The following is an 18386-nucleotide window of genomic DNA, read 5'->3' as shown; positions in this document are numbered from 1 at the left end:
CTTTTTCGTTAATGGATGCTACAGCTTCTTGTTGCTTTCAAGCTTAGCTTGTAGCAGACATGTGCATATTCCAGCATGACGCCTTTGATCCACTGGTGAAAAGGACACTTTGATTCGCTCCTCTGTCATCTACTATTGTTTCAAACAACAAAGTGAATGGAGGAAAAGTGGTTAAGATGGCAACGACTGTCTGTTGTCTGCTTTATGTGTTGTGTTGTATTATTTTGTCATTATGTTAAGTGTTCTTTTGATGAGGGCGCGGGCACCCGCAGCCGCTCCTCTTGTTGTCTGTTGTCTGTTTGTTTAAGAGGGAGGAAATTTCATCTATACTCATACAGCACATTTGACAATGAAGTTGGACTTGACTTGACCGATTCAACGATTCAAGATGGCGGCGCGCACGGGTGCAGCAGCTCTTTGCTCTCCAGTTCTGTGCTTATTTTATATATTTATTTCGTGGTTATTTTTTTGAGTTTTGCACAACCGCTCTTACCTATAGTCGTCAGGAACTTATTGACCTCGGTCTGACGTCCAATCTGGCCGTTATCTGACCATTACCGGCGGTTTCCATCACAAATTCAACATCCCAGAAGACATAGCGAGACCACCAGGCTGTTCGTGGATTACCAGCCCGTCTAGGAAGCGGAGAAGGCGGCGGAGAGAAAGGAAGCAAAAGCGAGGCTGCCGGTCGGGCTCTGATGCTAGGCTACGGAAACAACCTCACAGGCCAGCATTACTGAGTCTCTTCCTTTCCAACGCCACATCCATCACTCACAAAATCGACGAATTGGAATTATAGTTGGCGACAAACAGCTTTGTGCGGAACTGCAGCGTTATTTTCACTACGGAGTTGTGGCTTCACCCGCTGATCCCCGAAGCTGCAGTCGAGCTAGCAGGCCGTACGCTTCACCGGCAGGACAGAAACAGCGACTCGGGCAAGAGTAGAGGTGGGGGACGTGTTTACGTGCACAATGAGTGGTGTAATAACAACAGGATCATCGATACGCACTGCTCTCCTGACTTAGAGGTTCTGGCAGTCTTGTGCAGACCATTTTATCTCCCAAGGGAGTTCACGGTTGTTGTTGTGATAGCTGTTTATATCCCACCTGATGCTAACGTTGGCACAGCCCTTAGCTTCTTGCTCGCCTGTATAAACAAACTGCAGCTTGCTCACCCGGATGGCGTCTGTATTATCGCCGGCGATTTCAACCAAGCGTGTTTAAAGACTGTGCTTCCTAAATTCGTCCAATACGTGAAGTCCGCCACAAGAGGTGACAATACTTTGTCCCATGTTTCTTCCAACATTAAACAGGCTTATAGAGTCACTCCCCTCCCCCATCTTGCTGGATCATCCCCTCCCCCATCATGCTACCTGACCATCTCTGCCTCTCCCTCACCCCCACTTACACTCCCCTGCTGAGGAAGACGAAACCACAGACAAAAACAATAAAAACTTGGCCTGAGGGAGCCCTCTCTCAGCTACAGGACTGCTTCTCAAGGACTGAATGGAATTTATTCTTCAACCACAACCTGCAGGAGTACACTGACACCGTACTCTCCTACATCAAAAACTGTGTTGACACTGTCACCGTCAACAAAAGGATCAGGGTTTTTCCAAACCAGAAACCCTGGATGAACACAGAAGTCCAGTCTCAACTAAAAAAACGCAACACCGCCTTCAGGTCAGGGGACAGGGCCCTGTACAGCGCGGCCAGGTCAGCCCTGAAAAGAGGCATTAGGGAGGCCAAGGCGGCCTATAAGAGGAAAATATAGTTCCACTTCGCCGTGAATGACCCCAGGAAGATGTGGCGGGGAATAAATCACATCACGAATTACAGAAGCAGCAACGCGGTGAATGCTAGGACTGATGCCTCGCTGGCAGAGGAACTTCACCACTTCTTTGCCCACTTTGAAGCAGCCAGAACCCCAGCAGTCACTCCACACACACCACCCCCAGCACTTCCACACTGACACTTCAGGAGCACGAAGTGAGACGTGTGCTAAAGTCTGTGGACCCCAGGAAGGCGGCTGGCCCGGATGGCGTACCTGGTAAGGTACTAAGGGCATGTGCGGACCAACTGGCTGGAGTTTTCACCAGGATTTTCAACCAGTCTCTGTCACAGGCCATCATCCCATCCTGCCTCATAGCCTCCACCATCATCCCCGTCCCAAAAAAATCAGCAGCTGACAGTATCAATGACTACAGGCCTGTTGCACTTACGCCTGTGGTCATGAAATGTTTTGAAAGACTGGTCTCACAGCACATCAGAGCCTGCCTGCCTCCCACTCTGCACCCTTACCAGTTTGCCTACAGGGCAAACCGGTCCACCGAGGATGCTATAACCATAGCACTCCACACCGCGCTGAGTCACCTGCGGCACGCGGGAAACTACGTGAGGATGCTCTTCCTGGACTTCAGCTCAGCCTTCAACCACATCATCCCGGAGATTCTGGTCCAAAAACTGATTCACTTGGGCATCTCCACCTCCATCTGCCAGTGGATTAAAAATTTCCTCACGGATCGCCCACACTCCGTCAAACTTGGCCCCCACTTCTCCTCCACCATCACACTCAGCACCAGTTCTCCTCAAGGATGTGTATTGAGCCCTCTATTGTTCACGCTCTACACATTTGACTGCTCTCCGACCCATCTCTCAAACAGCATAATTAAGTTTGCGGATGATATGACCGTGGTCGGACTCATCTCAGGGGGGAATGAGTCTGACTACAGAGACGAGGTCAACCGACTGACAGCGTGGTGCTCAGCAAACAACCTGCCACTGAACACCACAAAAACAAAAGAGATGATCTGGACTTCAGGAAGGGAGGAGCAGACCCACCGCCAGTCTACATTCATGGGGACTGCGTGGAAAAGGTGAGCTCCACCAGGTTCCTGGGTGTGCAGCTCTCTGCGGACCTCTCCTGGACAGCCAACACCACAGCGGTGGTGAGGAAAGCCCAGTAGCGACTCCACTTTCTGAGAGTGCTCAGGAGGAACAACCTGGAGGAGAAGCTGCTGGTGATGTTCTACAGAGCTACCATCGAGAGCACCCTGGTGTACTGCATTACAGTGTGGTATGCGAGGTGCTCAGCAGCAGACAGGAGAGTGCTGCAGAGGGTGATAAATCTGGCCCAGAAGGTCACTGGCTGCTCTCTGCCCAGACTGGAGGACATTGCCAGTTCACGTTACCTCAGCAGAGCTGCCAACATCATCAAGGATGCATCCCACCCCAGCAACCACCTGTTTGTCATGTTACCCTCGGGCTGGCGTTACAGATCACACAAAACCCAGACAAGCAGATTCAGGGACAGTTTTTTTTTTCCGAGAGCCATTACTGCAATAAATAACCATAGAAAATAATCAAAGCTCCTGCATTTTAAACCTAAACTCACTTACCTCACTATGTGCAATAATGAGCAATATCTCAGCCATTTCATGTGCAATATGCGTCCTGTGTGCAATATAAGCCTCAGTTCCATACTACCACTACTGTTGCTGTTGTTGTGTGTTGTTGTTTGTATTTATTAAACCGTTATTTTATTTTTTTATACGATATGCACCCAAATTTTGTTGTATGCAATACAATGACAATAAAGGCGATTCTGATTCTGATTCTGACTTGACTTGACTAGTTCATTGCTCGGAAATTAGCTCATCACAATTCCTGACCAATTTAGGGGGCAGGGACTTTCCCAGAAGACTATATAAAAATTTGCATTCTGCTCATTGTAATTCAGAGTCTCTCTCAGGTCCCAACTCTTGTCTGAGCCTTTAAGGCTTTTTTTTCATTGAATAACTTCCAACCAAATTTAAACAACGAAAATGTTGGTTGCTGAGTAAGGGATGGGACCCACCACCCGGGACCCCTCCCCTCCTCCCCCTCCATCCATTGAGGCAGCAATGGGATGCTTCAGCTTGCCTAGTCAGTTTCTGCTCCATGTTTTCATTCCAATCTACTTTCATACTGTGAACAACTGGCCTAATATCACCAATTTATACAATGTACATTACAAATGTTTTCCATACTGTAAGAACCGCTAAATGTCAGGTCAAAAAAGAAGTAGCCAATTAACTGTACAATAAGTGAACTCAAGAAATGCTGTTTTTTAAAAATAAAAACACGTTTTTAATTTAATTTTAGTCAAGCAATATTGTTGAATATTTAATGTTTTTATTTTTATCTTCCATAAAAACTATTAATCAATCCTCCAAAAAATGCACTTATAACAAAGTACATGCAAAATTGACATTTTTATGTTGAGACCGCAACTATTGAATGTAACTCATAAAATAACTTTAAATCAAGTAATCAGTGAATTTACGAGGTTACTTTTAAAATGAAGTCATAAGTAAACTAATTCATTTGTTTCCTCAAGTTAATTGTGGCAACACTGCATACAAAAAAACGGTCTTTCTGCAAGTATATCAGCTTAAATTAAACATGACCAGTAAGTTAATAGCGAGTTCATAAAAAGTACATCATTATGTTAAGGATCATTAATTCTTCTATGTTCACAGATAAAATGAAATTCTTGTTGATGTTGTGTCGTGCAATTTTTCTAATGTAAAATGGGTACATTGTCTCAAAGTTTTGGAAACAACTATGAAAAAAACACTTTGCGATTATTAGGTTAAAAAAAAGGCACAAACATGAGGCCAAGTTGTTATTTGTCTCCAATTATTTGAGTCCCTCAAAAATCATCACTTGCAGTTTTGTCTAATCCAAGGTAAACTATGTGGTGTTCATTGAAAAATAATGCAAGGCTTTTCTGAGCTCAGTGACCAAAATTCCACTACTAAAATTGGGCTTAACTCAGCACAGCTAATAAGTCTTGCAAGATGATGATTGTTTTTTGCCATTTTATTTTGAATTATTGCAATTGTAAATGAGTGCTTAATGTGTTGGTTTGACACTCTTCTGTGACAGATATTAGCCTTGGTTGTTTTTCCAAGTGTGGCATTGATATGGTGGCTGTAACTTTCAAAGGCATACTGCACAAGGGAGCTAGGTCTTTGCAAAAGCTATCTATTTTTCAACAGTGGTCATAATAATGTGAAGTTTCTCATCACTGGCGGCGGTTGTACTCACAAAGCGTGAGGAGTTGTCGTTGCGGATGGTTTTGGCATTTCCAAAGGACTCCATGGCAGGATTCGCTTCAATGATCTGGTCCTCCAATGATCCCTGAGAACACACAAACAGATGTGGTGCTAACAGTGAGATATATAGCATCCAAAGCAAAACTAGCGTGTAACGTTACCACACTGTAACAAGCGTCACATGCTAAATCCATCCATCCATTCTCTGATCCGCTTATCTTCACAAGGGCCGCGGGACATGCTGGAGCCTCTGCCAGCTGTCTTCGGGCAGTAGACAAACAACCATCCGCGCTCACAGTCACACCTTGGGACAATTGAGAGTGCTCCATTAACCTGCCACGCATGATTTTAGAATATGGGAGGAAACTGGAGTACCCGGAGAAAACTCACACAGGCATGGGGAGAACATGCAAACGCCACACACAAAGGCCCGAGCCGGAATCGAACCCTGCACATCTGTACTGTGAGGCTGACACACTAACAAGTCGAACACGTGTATCACACGCTCATCAAACATTTTGGAGTGAGTAGAAGGCAACATACTCCTTTCTTCATTGTTTCTCCAAGAGCAGCGGTGATAGCGAAGTACTGGATCACTCGCTTTGTGTTGACCGTTTTTCCCGCACCTGACTCGCCGCTAATCACAGCAAACCAAAACAGAGAAACAACAACATGAACACTGAACGAAATCAAATCTTCATGATGATACCACCAATTTTTTTTCATTGCAACATTTTCAACGCATACGAGTTTGCTACACACTAAAAAAATGAGAGAGTTGTTTTATCTATCCAACTGCAGGGTGATGAAACGTTAACCCTATTTTGGGTTATTCTTCATCTAGGTCAAAACCCCTCAATAAAAAAAATGGGATATTTTGTGGACTCAACTGCAGGGTTGTGAAATGTATCCAAAATGTTTTATTTATATCCAGCATTTGGGTTATTTGTGTGCGTTGTATGTCGGGGCGTCATTCACGTCGATAGTCTTCCATATGTCAACCTGAGACTTCACACACACTTTGCAGTCCAGACTCCATCAGTACAAAAATCATCGCCGGGAGAAATTATATCCACTTGACGAGCTAAATTATTTTGTTCAAACTGTTTGTCATTCACATTGTCTGTGTTGTGTTTCCTATGGAAAAAGTGTCGTTAGTTCTTCTAGTTTCCTTTTGTTTTTCTAACGATGTGGGTAGCCATTTTGTTGTTAACCCACAGGTTTTCCGTCCCCGACCCAGGTACCAAATATATTCATGAAATTTGTTGAGAATGCCCGTGGTCACGTTTATTTCGACTTCGACTGCTTGTCGGCTTGGTAGTAGAATATAAGATCATTCTACAACATCTATGCTCGTCGGCTCAATATACACAAAGTCGTCTTTGCGTCAATATACTGTGAGTTTTTTCCGGAGATTCATTCGACATGCTTTTCTCTTGGTGATAGAAGAATTAATACAATAACAATTAGATGTTTGCTATTGTCGATTGTCAATTGGACAGCTTCCCTATAAAAAGTGGCAGCTAACAGAAGACACTGTTGAAACATTCAAAAGTAAATAAATAAAAAGAAAATCATCCCAATTCATTGCCAAAAGTCTGCAATGCAGCACAGGGATAATTTACTTTGAATGAATTATTTTGAAATATAATTAATTAATTGTAATTATTATAATAATTAATTATAATAATTATATATTATTAAAAGTGTAACAGCTTCTGTCTTTTGTAGGCTTTCAGTGCAACATTACCGTTTGTAAAGATAAATGAAACATAACGATCCTGATCATGAAGGATCCCTCAAAGGGTGCAGTCCCATTCAACTATCAGCCAATAACCTGTCACAATATGGAAGCTCATGTCAGGCACCATTGCAGCGAAGATAAGTGGACACATGGATCAATACATGAGCGAAGCACAGAAGGTAGAGATAACAGAGGAGCCAAACATCAGCACCTGGTTGACAGAAAAGTCGCACAAGACTGCAGGTCCCGAAATACCAACCTGTGTGCAGCCTGGATTGATTCCAAGAAAGCCAATGACTCGATGACACACATGGATCACTGAATGCTTGGAGTTGTATAAGGTGAACAGGACCCTAAGAGCCTTCGTTGCGACCTCGATGAGGATGTGGAAAACCACACTTGAAGCCAATGGCAAGCCACTTACCCAAGTGTCCATCAAATGGGGTATATTCCAAGGTGATGCGCTCTCCCCACTGCTGTTCTGCATGGGACTGAACCCCCTAAGCCAAGTAATCGCCAAGACTGGCTATGGATACCGCCTCAGAAATGGAGCTACGATCAGCCACCTCCTCAACATGGATGACATAAAGCTGTCTGCTAAGAGCGAAAGGGACATAGACTCCCTAATCCACACAACCAGGATCTACAGCAGTGACATCGAGATAACATTCGGGCTTGAGAAATACAGTCGGACGGTGACTAAGAAAGGCAAGGTAGTCCACACTGAAGGGGTCTCTCTTCTTGAAGTAGCAATTCCCAAAGTAATGGCCCGCGGGCCGAATCCGGCCCGCCTCCACATTTGGTCCGGCCCCCCTGAACATTACCAGAGAGTATTTTGATTTATTTTTCATCTATGTGTATTTGTATTTGATCATAGAGTTGGGCTTTTGCACAAAAGTGTTCCTTAGTTCTGAACTACTTTCATGATTAACTATTAGCTAGTAACTATTTTATAAACACATATAACGTGACATTTGTTCCATCTTTCTGCGGTCTGTGACGTTCGTTATCTGGCAACCCCAGAAAAAAATCCTGACCCCGCCCCTCTCAAAGATAATGTAATCATGGCAAAAAGGTTAGGTCAGAAAAAAAAAAGGATTTGGAATGCAGGGTATTTAACCCAAAGTGGAGAAACGATTTATTTATTTATTTTTTGTTCAAGGCAAAGAAAAGGCTGTCTCATCTGTCAGGAGGCGGTGGTGATATTCAAACAATACAATCTGCGGAGACACCATGAATTCCGTCACAAAGACAGGTACGATGGCTAAATGCGAGCAGACAAACTGCTCAGCTGAACCAGCCATCTGTTTGGGCTAGTTTTCGGGTTGCTCAACTGACAGCAAGCAGCGGTAAACCTTTTACTGATGGAAAGTTTGGCAAGAAATGCATGAATGCTGTCGTGCACGAGGTGTGTCCCGAGAATCAAGACATCTTTAATGCCGCAAGTCGATCAGCGAGTACAATGACCAGATTGATGAAATCGCAGGTAATGGACATGCTCAGCTGCAGCAGAAGACGAAAGAATTTGAATTATTTTCATTCGCACTGGATGAGATCACTGACATGCAGGGCACAGCGCAATTTTTATTTGTGGAATTAGCGCAAACTTTGAGATGTGCGAGGAGCTGGCAGCCCTCCAAAGTCTCAAAGGAACGATGACGGGGGAGAATATTTTCGGCAAAATGCACCAAACTAGGGAAGAGTTTGACCTGGGCTGGTCAAAGCTGGCCAGCAACACAAGTGACGGGGCTTCAAGTATGGTGGGCGCGTCTTGGGGTTCTAATAAGACGCATGAACCGAGAGATGGAAGAACGGGGTTTCAAATTCACTGCCTAATACACCAGCAAGCATGCACTGTGCTGCAAAGTATTGACTTGGGATTCTGTCTTCAAGGTTCTGGTGTCATGCATAAACTTCATCAGAGCAAAATTATTTATTTCGTAAATGGTGTAATTGGCTTTTCTTCTGTGAGGAACCCGGTGAGAGTTATTTATTTATTATTCATTTCATGAATAGTCTTATTTATTTCTTGACTTTTGTTCAATGAAAAATCCAGAAAAGGTTATTTGATTTTGTGTGGGTTTCTGGAAAACACATTTTTTTTATGTTTAGGTGCTCTTGCAGTCACACTTTTTCTGTTAAAAACCGCCCCCCCCCCATCAGAGAAGTGAAAAGTTATGTGGCCCTCACAGGAAAAAGTTTGGGCACCACTGCTCTGAAGGAACAATAGCAGACATTGAGGAGCGCTCCAAGTACCTCGGTATACCACAAGTCAATGGCAACCTCGAACTGGCAACAAGGAAAGCGGTTACGGCCAAATCCCTCCAGCGGATGAGGCAAGTCCCAAGAAGCCAGCTCAATGGCAAGAACAAGACGCGGCCAATCAACAGCTATGCCCTGCCAGTGTATCGGATACCCTGCAGGAATAATAAGGTTGCCAAAGGAAGAGATTCAGACCACGGATGTTAATACCCGAAAGCTCGTCACCATGCATGTAGGGTTAAGGAAGGAGGCCGGGGACTAGTGAGTGTGAGAGCCACTGTCCAGGATGAAGCATCCAAGCTCCATGAATAAATCAAGGAGAAGGCTCCAACGGATGATGTACTCAGAGAATGGCTCAGACAATGGGGAAAAGAGGATGAGGTGCTGGAAGAGGGACCATCATGGGAGGACAAGCCCTTACACGGGATGTACCACCGGACCATAACTGAAGTGGCTGATCTCAAGAAGTCCTATCAGAGGCTAGAGAGGGCTGGCCTCAAGGTCAGCACAGAGGCACTCATCCTGGCTGCTCAGGAGCAGGCCCTGAGCACCAGAGCCATTGAGGCCCAAATATACCACACCAGATAAGACCCAAGGTGTAGGTTGTGCAAAGAGGCACCTGAGACAATCCAACACATAACTGCACTGGGTGTAAAATGCTGGCAGGGAAAGCTTACATGGCACACCATAACCAGGTGGCTGGCATAGTCTACCGAAACATCTGTGCGTGAGTGTGGAGTGGAAACCCCAAGTTCAAAATGGGAAACACCTCCAAAGGTGGTGGAGAATGACCGAGCGAAGATCCTGTGGAAGTTCCAGATACAGACTGACAAGATGGTAATGGCGAACCAACCAGATATCGTGATCATAGTTAAAAGGAAGAGGAAAGCTGTTGTAGTGGATGTAGCGATCCCAAGTGATGGAAACATCAGAAAGAAGGAACACGAGAAACTGGAGAAATACCAAGGGCTCAGAGAGGAGCTGGAGAGGGCCTGGAAGGTAAATGTGACGGTAGTGCCTGTAGTGGTCGGAACACTTGGGGCAGTGACCCCCAAACTGGATGAGTGGTTGCAACAGATCCTGGGAACAACATCAGAAATCTCAGTCCAGAAAAGCGCAGTGCTGGGAACAGCAAGGGTACTGCGCAGAACCCACAAGCTTCCCGAGCTGAATGTGGGACGGACACCACCCGAGGAAATTTAATTTTTATCTATCTATCTATCTATCTATCTATCTATATAAATAAATAAATATATATATTATATATGTGTGTGTGTATATATATATATACACACACACACACACACACACACACACACACAGTCATGCAAAATGATCTGACCCATTTGTAGTTTAAATTCTGTAAAAGGCAAATAAAGTATCAGAACAAACAAGTGTTTGCAACACAACGAACATGCCGTTTGCACTTCAATCATGGTAGATATGATCCCGTACCAGCTCGAAACACGATCTTGTTATGGGTTACCAACTTCAGAGCTACTGGAGCTGCATTGAAACAAAAATCAACCAGCCGACCTCACACCACCAGAACTCCGCTTAATTTTTAAAACATAATGAAACAGAATATGTACTTTTCAAAATTAAAAACACTTTTTGTTGCTTTATTTGCCTTTTATTTCATCTACAAATGTGTCAGATCATTTTGCCTGACCCTTTATATGTATGATCTTTAAAAAAAAAAATCTGGCACATTGCTAACTCAGAGGGTGCAAACAGCAATTTTACTAAAAAGTGAGTGAAATTTAGATTTTTTTTTTTTTTTTTTTGGCGGGGGGGCAGTCACATTATGAAAATAACATGTTTTATCTGGACCCTAGAGCAGAGGTCCCCAACCTTTTTTTGCCCCACAGATCGGTTTCTTGTCAGACAATATATTCTATACAATATAAGGCCGGATAGATACAACAATATAATATGATAAGACCTGCATGAAAAATGTGGTATTTTCGAAACATAATAATAAACAGGAATCATGACATGAGGAACATTCCATCTGACCGCAAAATTCTCTGGTTGCTATGGTAATGTTTAAACCTGCCTTCAAAATAAGATAGGCAGCAAATAAAAAGTGCATGAAAAATACGACTCACCATCGCAGCTTATTATGCAGAGTAGGCTTGGTGCATGTGAATCTCCCGTTGAGATAAAACCGTATTTGAAATAGGACTACTGATGCTGTCTATTAAATGTACCCTTCTCTTTCCTGAAAGTTGTAGGCTCCTCTTCTGTCTCCTGGCTGGGCCTTTTCCCCATCCCGTAAAAACGTTTCAAAGATGTTTGCTTTTTATTCATTTTGCTAGCTCTTGGGTTTCATTTTAGTGTTAACCTATCACGTGAATGAAAAGCGCGCATTCACCTGCGTCACGAGTGACATACTGTAGACTGATATAACAGAGAATCCGGTAATTTTTCAAAATAAAACATCTTTCAGATTCCGAAATGAATAAAACAGAAGGAATGTAAGTTATTTATTCTTTCTGTGCACCAGCCCCGGCGGTTGGGGACCCCTGCCCGAGAGGATTGAAAATGCATTTCTAAAATGATGAATTTTGAAGCTTTATCACGGAGCAGCTGGCATCGTCGCCGCTCTCGAGCAGTGTGCATCGCCCGGACAGTGTTGGAGAGAGGGCGTAAGAAAGAGCATAGATTTTTGACTTTCCGTTCTCGAGCCACGCAGAGAAAAACTACCGGTAAGCGAAAGACGAAAATGGTAAGCCTACATTAATCGATTTAATCTTGCAATAGTTAAATCTCACCGGATGTACAAACGTTCCAACTACTTTGCGGTTTTATTTGTACTTTCATTCTGTTGTTTTAATCCTCATTTGCATGCTATCTTTTAATTTATCTACTCTGATACTTGGTTTTGACCATTTTAATCTAATTATTTTAAATTATTTTATTGTGATTTTTGTCATCTCTTAATATTTTGTTTCTTTTTCTGTCATGCTTTTAATGTTTCATATAAAGCACTTCGAATTGTCTTGTTCATGAAACGTGCTACACAAATAAACTAGCCTTGCCTTGCCTTGTAAGTACACCACGGTTGACTTTAAAAGGAGGTGAGTGAGGACTTACGTGATGAGCATCGACTGATTCTCACGATCTGTGGAAAAAGCGGAATGTGTGAAGTTCAGTTCTTCGAGCCTTTTATTTATGAATATTGAGCCTCGCTCTGGGAGCTTTGCTCATGACTCTGTGAAGCATGGGGAAATTAGGAGTTTGTGCATATCAGACACTGCAATGGACAGCTATTCAAAATTTATTTTCTTCTCTACACATGCATGAGAACAAGTTTCACCTCAGTCACTCCAGAAAAGAGCTATTCATAAGCTATTTTCTTCCCTTTGCGTGAGTAAAAAATCAGGCATCTCCCACAACAGTGTACAACTGTACAGTACTGTTCAGTTTATTTTCTTCCATATGCTTGAGTACCGATGTAAATTTAACCGGTCAGTGAAGACAATGGGCTGGTCCATTGTGGACGCTGACACATAAGAAGCTGAACAAGTTAAAGTTGGAACGGTTTGAATCAGTCAGAAAATGTTACAGGATAACCCCCTCTCCCACCGCACCCCCATCCCGGAGTTCCAAGTTGTATTTTCTTCAATTTTGTTATCAGTATTGTTGAGTTCCAGGTATTTTATTTTATGGTCAGCACCTTTTTAGAGAAAATTATCGTCACAAGGGTTGCAGGCATGATTTTTTTCTGAAATTCAATACATTCAACTCATTCAGTCGATCTTGGGAAGGATTTTCAACATGCCAAAAAGCAAATTCCACAGAGGAAGGCTGGAGCCGGAATCAAACCCTGCACCTCTGTACTGTGAGACCGACATGCTCACCAGTCGAGCACCAGGCCGCACTGATTTCCATTATAGTATATAGTATATAATTCTGTCAGAATTGATGCATGTTGGCGACCTTTAAATACCTCGGCTCGGCAGTGACCCAAAATGGAGACCTCAAAACAGATGTTGACAGTCGCTGTGCCCTAGCAGCCTCAGTCATGCAGTCCTTGTAGAGAACGACTGTGGCAACAAAGCTCAGAGTCTACAATGCCTCAGTCATCTCAGTCCTCCTTTACGGCTCCAAAACCTGGCCACTGAACAACACTCTTGCGTCTAGGCTTGATGGCTTTGACTGCAGTGCCTTCAGGAGGATTGAAGGTATTTCGGGGATCCAGCACGTCACAAATCAGGCTTTAAGAGAGAGAACCAAATAGCCGCCAACCTCCCACCTCCCAACAATGTGGCGAGTGCGATGTTATGGTCATGTCATCCGCCTGCCCCAGGAACATCCAACCAGCATCATCTTGGCCTTCAACCCCCAGCAAGCTGGCTGGAGACGACCCAGAGGTGCCCCCTGCATTTGCTTGGTGGACGGAATAGCCCTGGGCCTTGGGGCCTGCCATGTGACACTGGCACAAGCTCAACATCTTGCCCACAATAGACCCAGATGGAGAGACTGGGTAGCTATGGTTGGCTCTATGCGCCATTCAGTGCACGAGGACTAAAGAAAGAAGATATAGTACATAATGTTTACACTGCATGTACACCTGTGTGGCAGAATTATGTCGTCGTGGTGAATGCTGACCAAACTGCCCATCAAAGTATTTAGTAAGTTTGTACCTGTCATTGTCATAGATAATGGTCCATTTGCCTTTACTTGCATAAAAGATCTGATATTGTGTGTTGTAACAAACGTTTTTTGTTTGAAAAGGACCTTGGAAAAAAACAAGCATACATCAAATCACAATTGTAATTTTGAGGGGGCGGGGGGAGGGCGAGGGATCACAATTAGATTTTTTTCCATCATCATTCAGCCCCAGTTGTGACAAAGGCACATCTGTGACTCATGCATTATGGAAGAAAGCAGCTTTTGACTGGCTGTCCACTGTAGTGAGCACGAAGATGCAAAGAAGGCTTAGAACTGATTGCTGTGAAAATGGGATCTACTCACTCTGCAGCATGTCGCAGTAGGCGTTGTCGGCGATGGCGTATATGTGTGGTGGCACTTCGGTGCGGCGTCTTCCCTTGTAAGTCGCCACCACTTGGTTTGAGTAGACCGGCAGCCATTTGTAAGGATTCACAGTCACACAGAACAAGCCAGAGTAGGTCTGACACAGATAAACAGATACACTATGATTATGATCACGGTGACAATAATTACATTATTATTATTACTACTATTATTATTATTTTGTTGTTGTAGTAGTAAATATACATAGATCATCCACATGCTGTATCTGCGCCTGAGGTTGAAGAGCACAGAGCCCTCGTTGAGATGCGTCAACATGGCAATGTCCTCCATCATATCAAACTTTGGGGGGTTGGTGGGTTGCAGGTCATCCTCCTTAACGATGACAAACTGTGAAACAACAAAGAATAACACACAGAATAAGTGTGATGAGAAGGTGTTCATGATGCTGATAACTGCAATTTAGTCAGAGAAACCCTCCTTTTAAAAAGCTACAACACTTTCAGTATCTTCAAATATTCAACAAGGTGAAGATAATACCAGTAACAATGACAGGTATGTGTTCGGCGCCACCATGTTTGTTCACCGATTTTTATTGTTTTTTTTTTCCCTTTCTATTGTCACATTTTAAATATTTTTTGAGACTCAATGACTGACAACTCATTGAACTCATGAAAGGAAAAGAAGAGGATGTATTTCACTAATGCACAAAAAAGCAGAATACAATAACAGACCTACTTGTAATCGGCGTGACAAATATCACATTGCTTCTTATGAAGAGCTGATGTGAAGACAGTGCTCAGGGACCATCAACAAATAGCGACTCGCGACAAGAAAATGAACTATGAAAAATCAATAACGTCATCATTATTCATTGTGGTGTTTCATTGTGGTGCATCTTCAATCAGAACACACATAGAAGATAACGAGCTGATTGCAGAACAACCCTCTCCATTCCCTTCAGACTTCAAAAAGGTCTTGGAGAATGTAAAGAGAGACCTTGACAAAGAAGATGCTGAGACAACACATCAGGAGAAGAATCTATACCAGGGGTGCCCAATCTTTTTTGTCCCAAGGGCTACTTTTCAAGGAGCCAACCTCCGGAGCTCTACCAGTCCAGTGTCAACATCTGACCCCCCCCCCCCACACACACACACACACACATTAATTTACACTAAAAGCCCCAGGGCCAAGCCATTTGGCTTTCCTACATAGAACCAAATATGAACCAAACAGAAAAAAACAGCTACGAAACAGGTAGATCTGTTTGAAAAAAGGAATTTACTTCCTACCACAGTGGGCTGGCTTTGATCCCAATGTCATTTTGCAATCTCAGAATCTCATCCTCAAGAGTGGGCTTTCAAAGTCGAAAAGTGATTTGACTTTGGCAACAATGTCACCAATATTTGCACCAAATGGATAACACATATAGCTGACTATAGGCTCGATGGATGTAAAGTCAGTAAAACGCCTCTCAAACTCTGACGAGATGCTCTGAACATGCTTCTCATAATGTGCACTGTCAAGCTGTGTCTCAACCTTTCCCTTGACCTTGTAGTTCTGCTTGCTGTGAGGGAAGTTGCACAGGTTACCAAGCCGCAGCCGGTTGGACATCAGCTTTAGCTTGCTTTTAAATGTGCTCACTGAATTCATCATGTTGACTACATCTTTACCCTTAGCCTGCAGCTCTAAATTCAATTAATTGAGCTGGCCAGTGAGATCAGTGAAGAAAGATAAATCTAAAAGCTACTGTTTTGCCCCGCTAACAAATCCCATGAAAGCATTAAAAATATCCTCACCCCTGGTGTGTACTTTTAATGGCAAAATGGTGAGTAGCTCTTCATTGGTACTTCATTGGTGGAAAATGGTACTTCTTGGATCGTTTCCTCTTAGCCATGGGTGGCCAACCAGTCAGAGACTGGATTTTTTTTTACTGTGTTACTGCAAAGAGCCACATACACATGGGCATCCCGTCTGTGTGTGTGCGCGCGCGCGCGCGCGCGCGCCCACACACACACACACACACACACACACACACACACACACACACACACACACACACACACACACACACGCACACACTCAAATGCACGCACGCACGAACGCGTTTCTCTCCACCCCATTTCCTCCTCCCACCCCTTGCGGTCGACTTGGGACCAGTCCGCTGGCTCCCGGTCGAGTGTGAATTGGGCACACATCAGAGGTAATTCGCTAACTATCTTAGCGTTTAGCGCCGTTGTTTGCGCATGAGTGGTGATTCAGTCATCTGATTGGTTGCCCTCTGTGTTCAGTCAAGTAATGGGATTGATGATTAGCTGACGTAGTACGTTCTGTGTATTTAACGCCGTTGTTTGAATGGCATTCCCAACGCCGAGGCATTTTCAACACTTGTCGTGTGAAAGCCGGGGAGCCGCATTGAACCAGCCAAAGAACTAGTGATGTGTCGTTCGCGAACGAGCCGGCTCTTGGAGCCGGCTCTTTGAAGTGAACGACATGAGCCGGCTCCTAAGAGGGAGCCGCCTAATGGGAGCCGACTTTTTTTTTCCTCCTGTTTTTTCCCCCTTTCGGTTAAAGCCGCACGTGATTAGTCAAGATCCGTGGTAGAAGAGGAAGGAGAGGGTTACACACGCACGCACACGCACACGCAAAAATGGATAGGCAACGCAGTGAAATTTGGACTGATTTCAACTGAATTGATAGTTCAAAGGCAGCGTGTAGACTGTGCAAGGTTAAAATGTCCAATATCAAATTTTAATTTATAATTTGTTGTGTGGTAATCAAAGCTTACTTATGTTGTTTTACTGTAAATATTTAAACACTTATAAATATGCACAATCAGAGATTGGAACTTTTTGTTGACCTTGTTTTGAGATGGGTCTTTGTTTTTGTACTTTGTAATTTATTTTTTTGTAGCACTCCATGTTGTACGCCATGTTGAGTATGTTCAGAAGAATATAAAGCCATATAAATAATAAATATTTGATATACTGTATATTTTTTACATTCGTAATTCATTTTACACATAATTTTACATTATTTTTGGGAGTAAACTAATTTAAGCAACAAAAAAACTGAGGAGCCATTTGGGAGCCGAAAGAGCCGGCTCTTTTTAGGGAGCCGAGCCAAAAGAACCGGCTCCCTAAAAGGAGCCGGAATTCCCATCACTACAAAGAACTGCTGTAATCGCTCGCTGCTCGCTACTGTTAACAGCGGTCAACTTCCAGCAGCGTTTCTAACTCATCGGTAAGGAAAGTAGCTATTGGCTGTCTTAAACGTCGCTCAATGATGTCATCAGTGCGTGTGATTTACTTGTGAAGGGAGGGATGTTTTTTTTTCTTTTGTAATTTTTATTTGTTGATGTTTTTTATTTATTTATTTCAGACAAAGAAAAGTTTTTCATTTACATCCAGCCCAGATTGTAAACCTGGCGCGATCAGCCAGCAGCGGCTACATTTGGGGGTGGGGCCACAACAGCTCCGGCTGCTCATTGAGAACAACGTGCTTTCACCGCACAGACTCCAAAAGTCTCCAATAACACCAGAAAAAGTCGCTAGATTGTTACTAGTCACTTTTTTTGAAAAAAGAGTCGCTCGATCTGAATACTCACTAAATATAGTGTCAAAGTCGCTAAGTTTGGTGACACTGACTGCCTGTCATGTCATTAAAAAAAATAAATAAATAAAATAAAATCCCCCAACACACCTCGGTCGACTTGGGATCAAACCACGGTCGACTGGTTGGGCACCCCTGGTTTAGAGTGTTCAATTAACCTCTGGTGCATGTTAATCGAACCTTGCACTTCTGGACTGTGAGGCGGATGTGGTAACCCGTCGCTCACCGTGCCGCCTTTACTTCGTTTATTTATTATCATCAGTGGCGGGCCGTGCATTTCAACCTTAGCCCTTCAGTGACGTCACATACATGAACGCAATACTGTATAGGCTCGTCAAGCACCACTTAATTTCAGGTGCATTTAAAACCATCAAGTATGCATTCACAATTAAGAGCAGGAAACTAAATTTACAGATAGTCAAAAATAAAAAGAAGATTTAAAAATACGAAATAAAATGCCACCCAAATTACGCTGTGTGATCTTAAACAAGTCTGTCCAATAAATTGCGCAATGTCGCAGTTTCATATAAGACACCAACCAAACAATAACAAAACAAACTATTCTTTGAAAATAAAGTAAACAGATCATTTGCATTTTGAAAATCGGCGATACAACAGCAAATAACTGAAAATGTTGAGCAGCTGAGATTGAACGAACTTTCGTGCACG

At 43.4% G+C, this 18386-nt stretch overlaps 1 protein-coding gene across 1 annotated transcript in view; it reads right to left on the bottom strand.

Annotated features, from left to right (window-relative positions):
* The window catches only part of LOC109515540 (myosin-7B-like), a 109525-nt gene that overhangs the window by 75585 nt on the left and 15554 nt on the right, over positions 1 to 18386 (bottom strand). Inside the window, exons 3-7 of the mRNA XM_019869389.1 lie at positions 14352 to 14495; positions 14088 to 14244; positions 12204 to 12231; positions 5642 to 5735; positions 5091 to 5183 (exon numbers count right to left, since the gene is read on the bottom strand). Of these exons, the coding sequence (XP_019724948.1) occupies positions 5091 to 5183; positions 5642 to 5735; positions 12204 to 12231; positions 14088 to 14244; positions 14352 to 14495 (516 nt within the window). The remainder of the gene's footprint in view (positions 1 to 5090; positions 5184 to 5641; positions 5736 to 12203; positions 12232 to 14087; positions 14245 to 14351; positions 14496 to 18386) is intronic.

This window comes from Hippocampus comes, unplaced genomic scaffold (assembly GCF_001891065.2).
Source record: "Hippocampus comes isolate QL1 unplaced genomic scaffold, H_comes_QL1_v1.1 scaffold468, whole genome shotgun sequence".
Lineage (NCBI taxonomy): Eukaryota > Metazoa > Chordata > Actinopteri > Syngnathiformes > Syngnathidae > Hippocampus > Hippocampus comes.
Note: the sequence above shows the minus strand (reverse complement) of the source record. Positions and strands in the feature narration are given on the sequence as shown.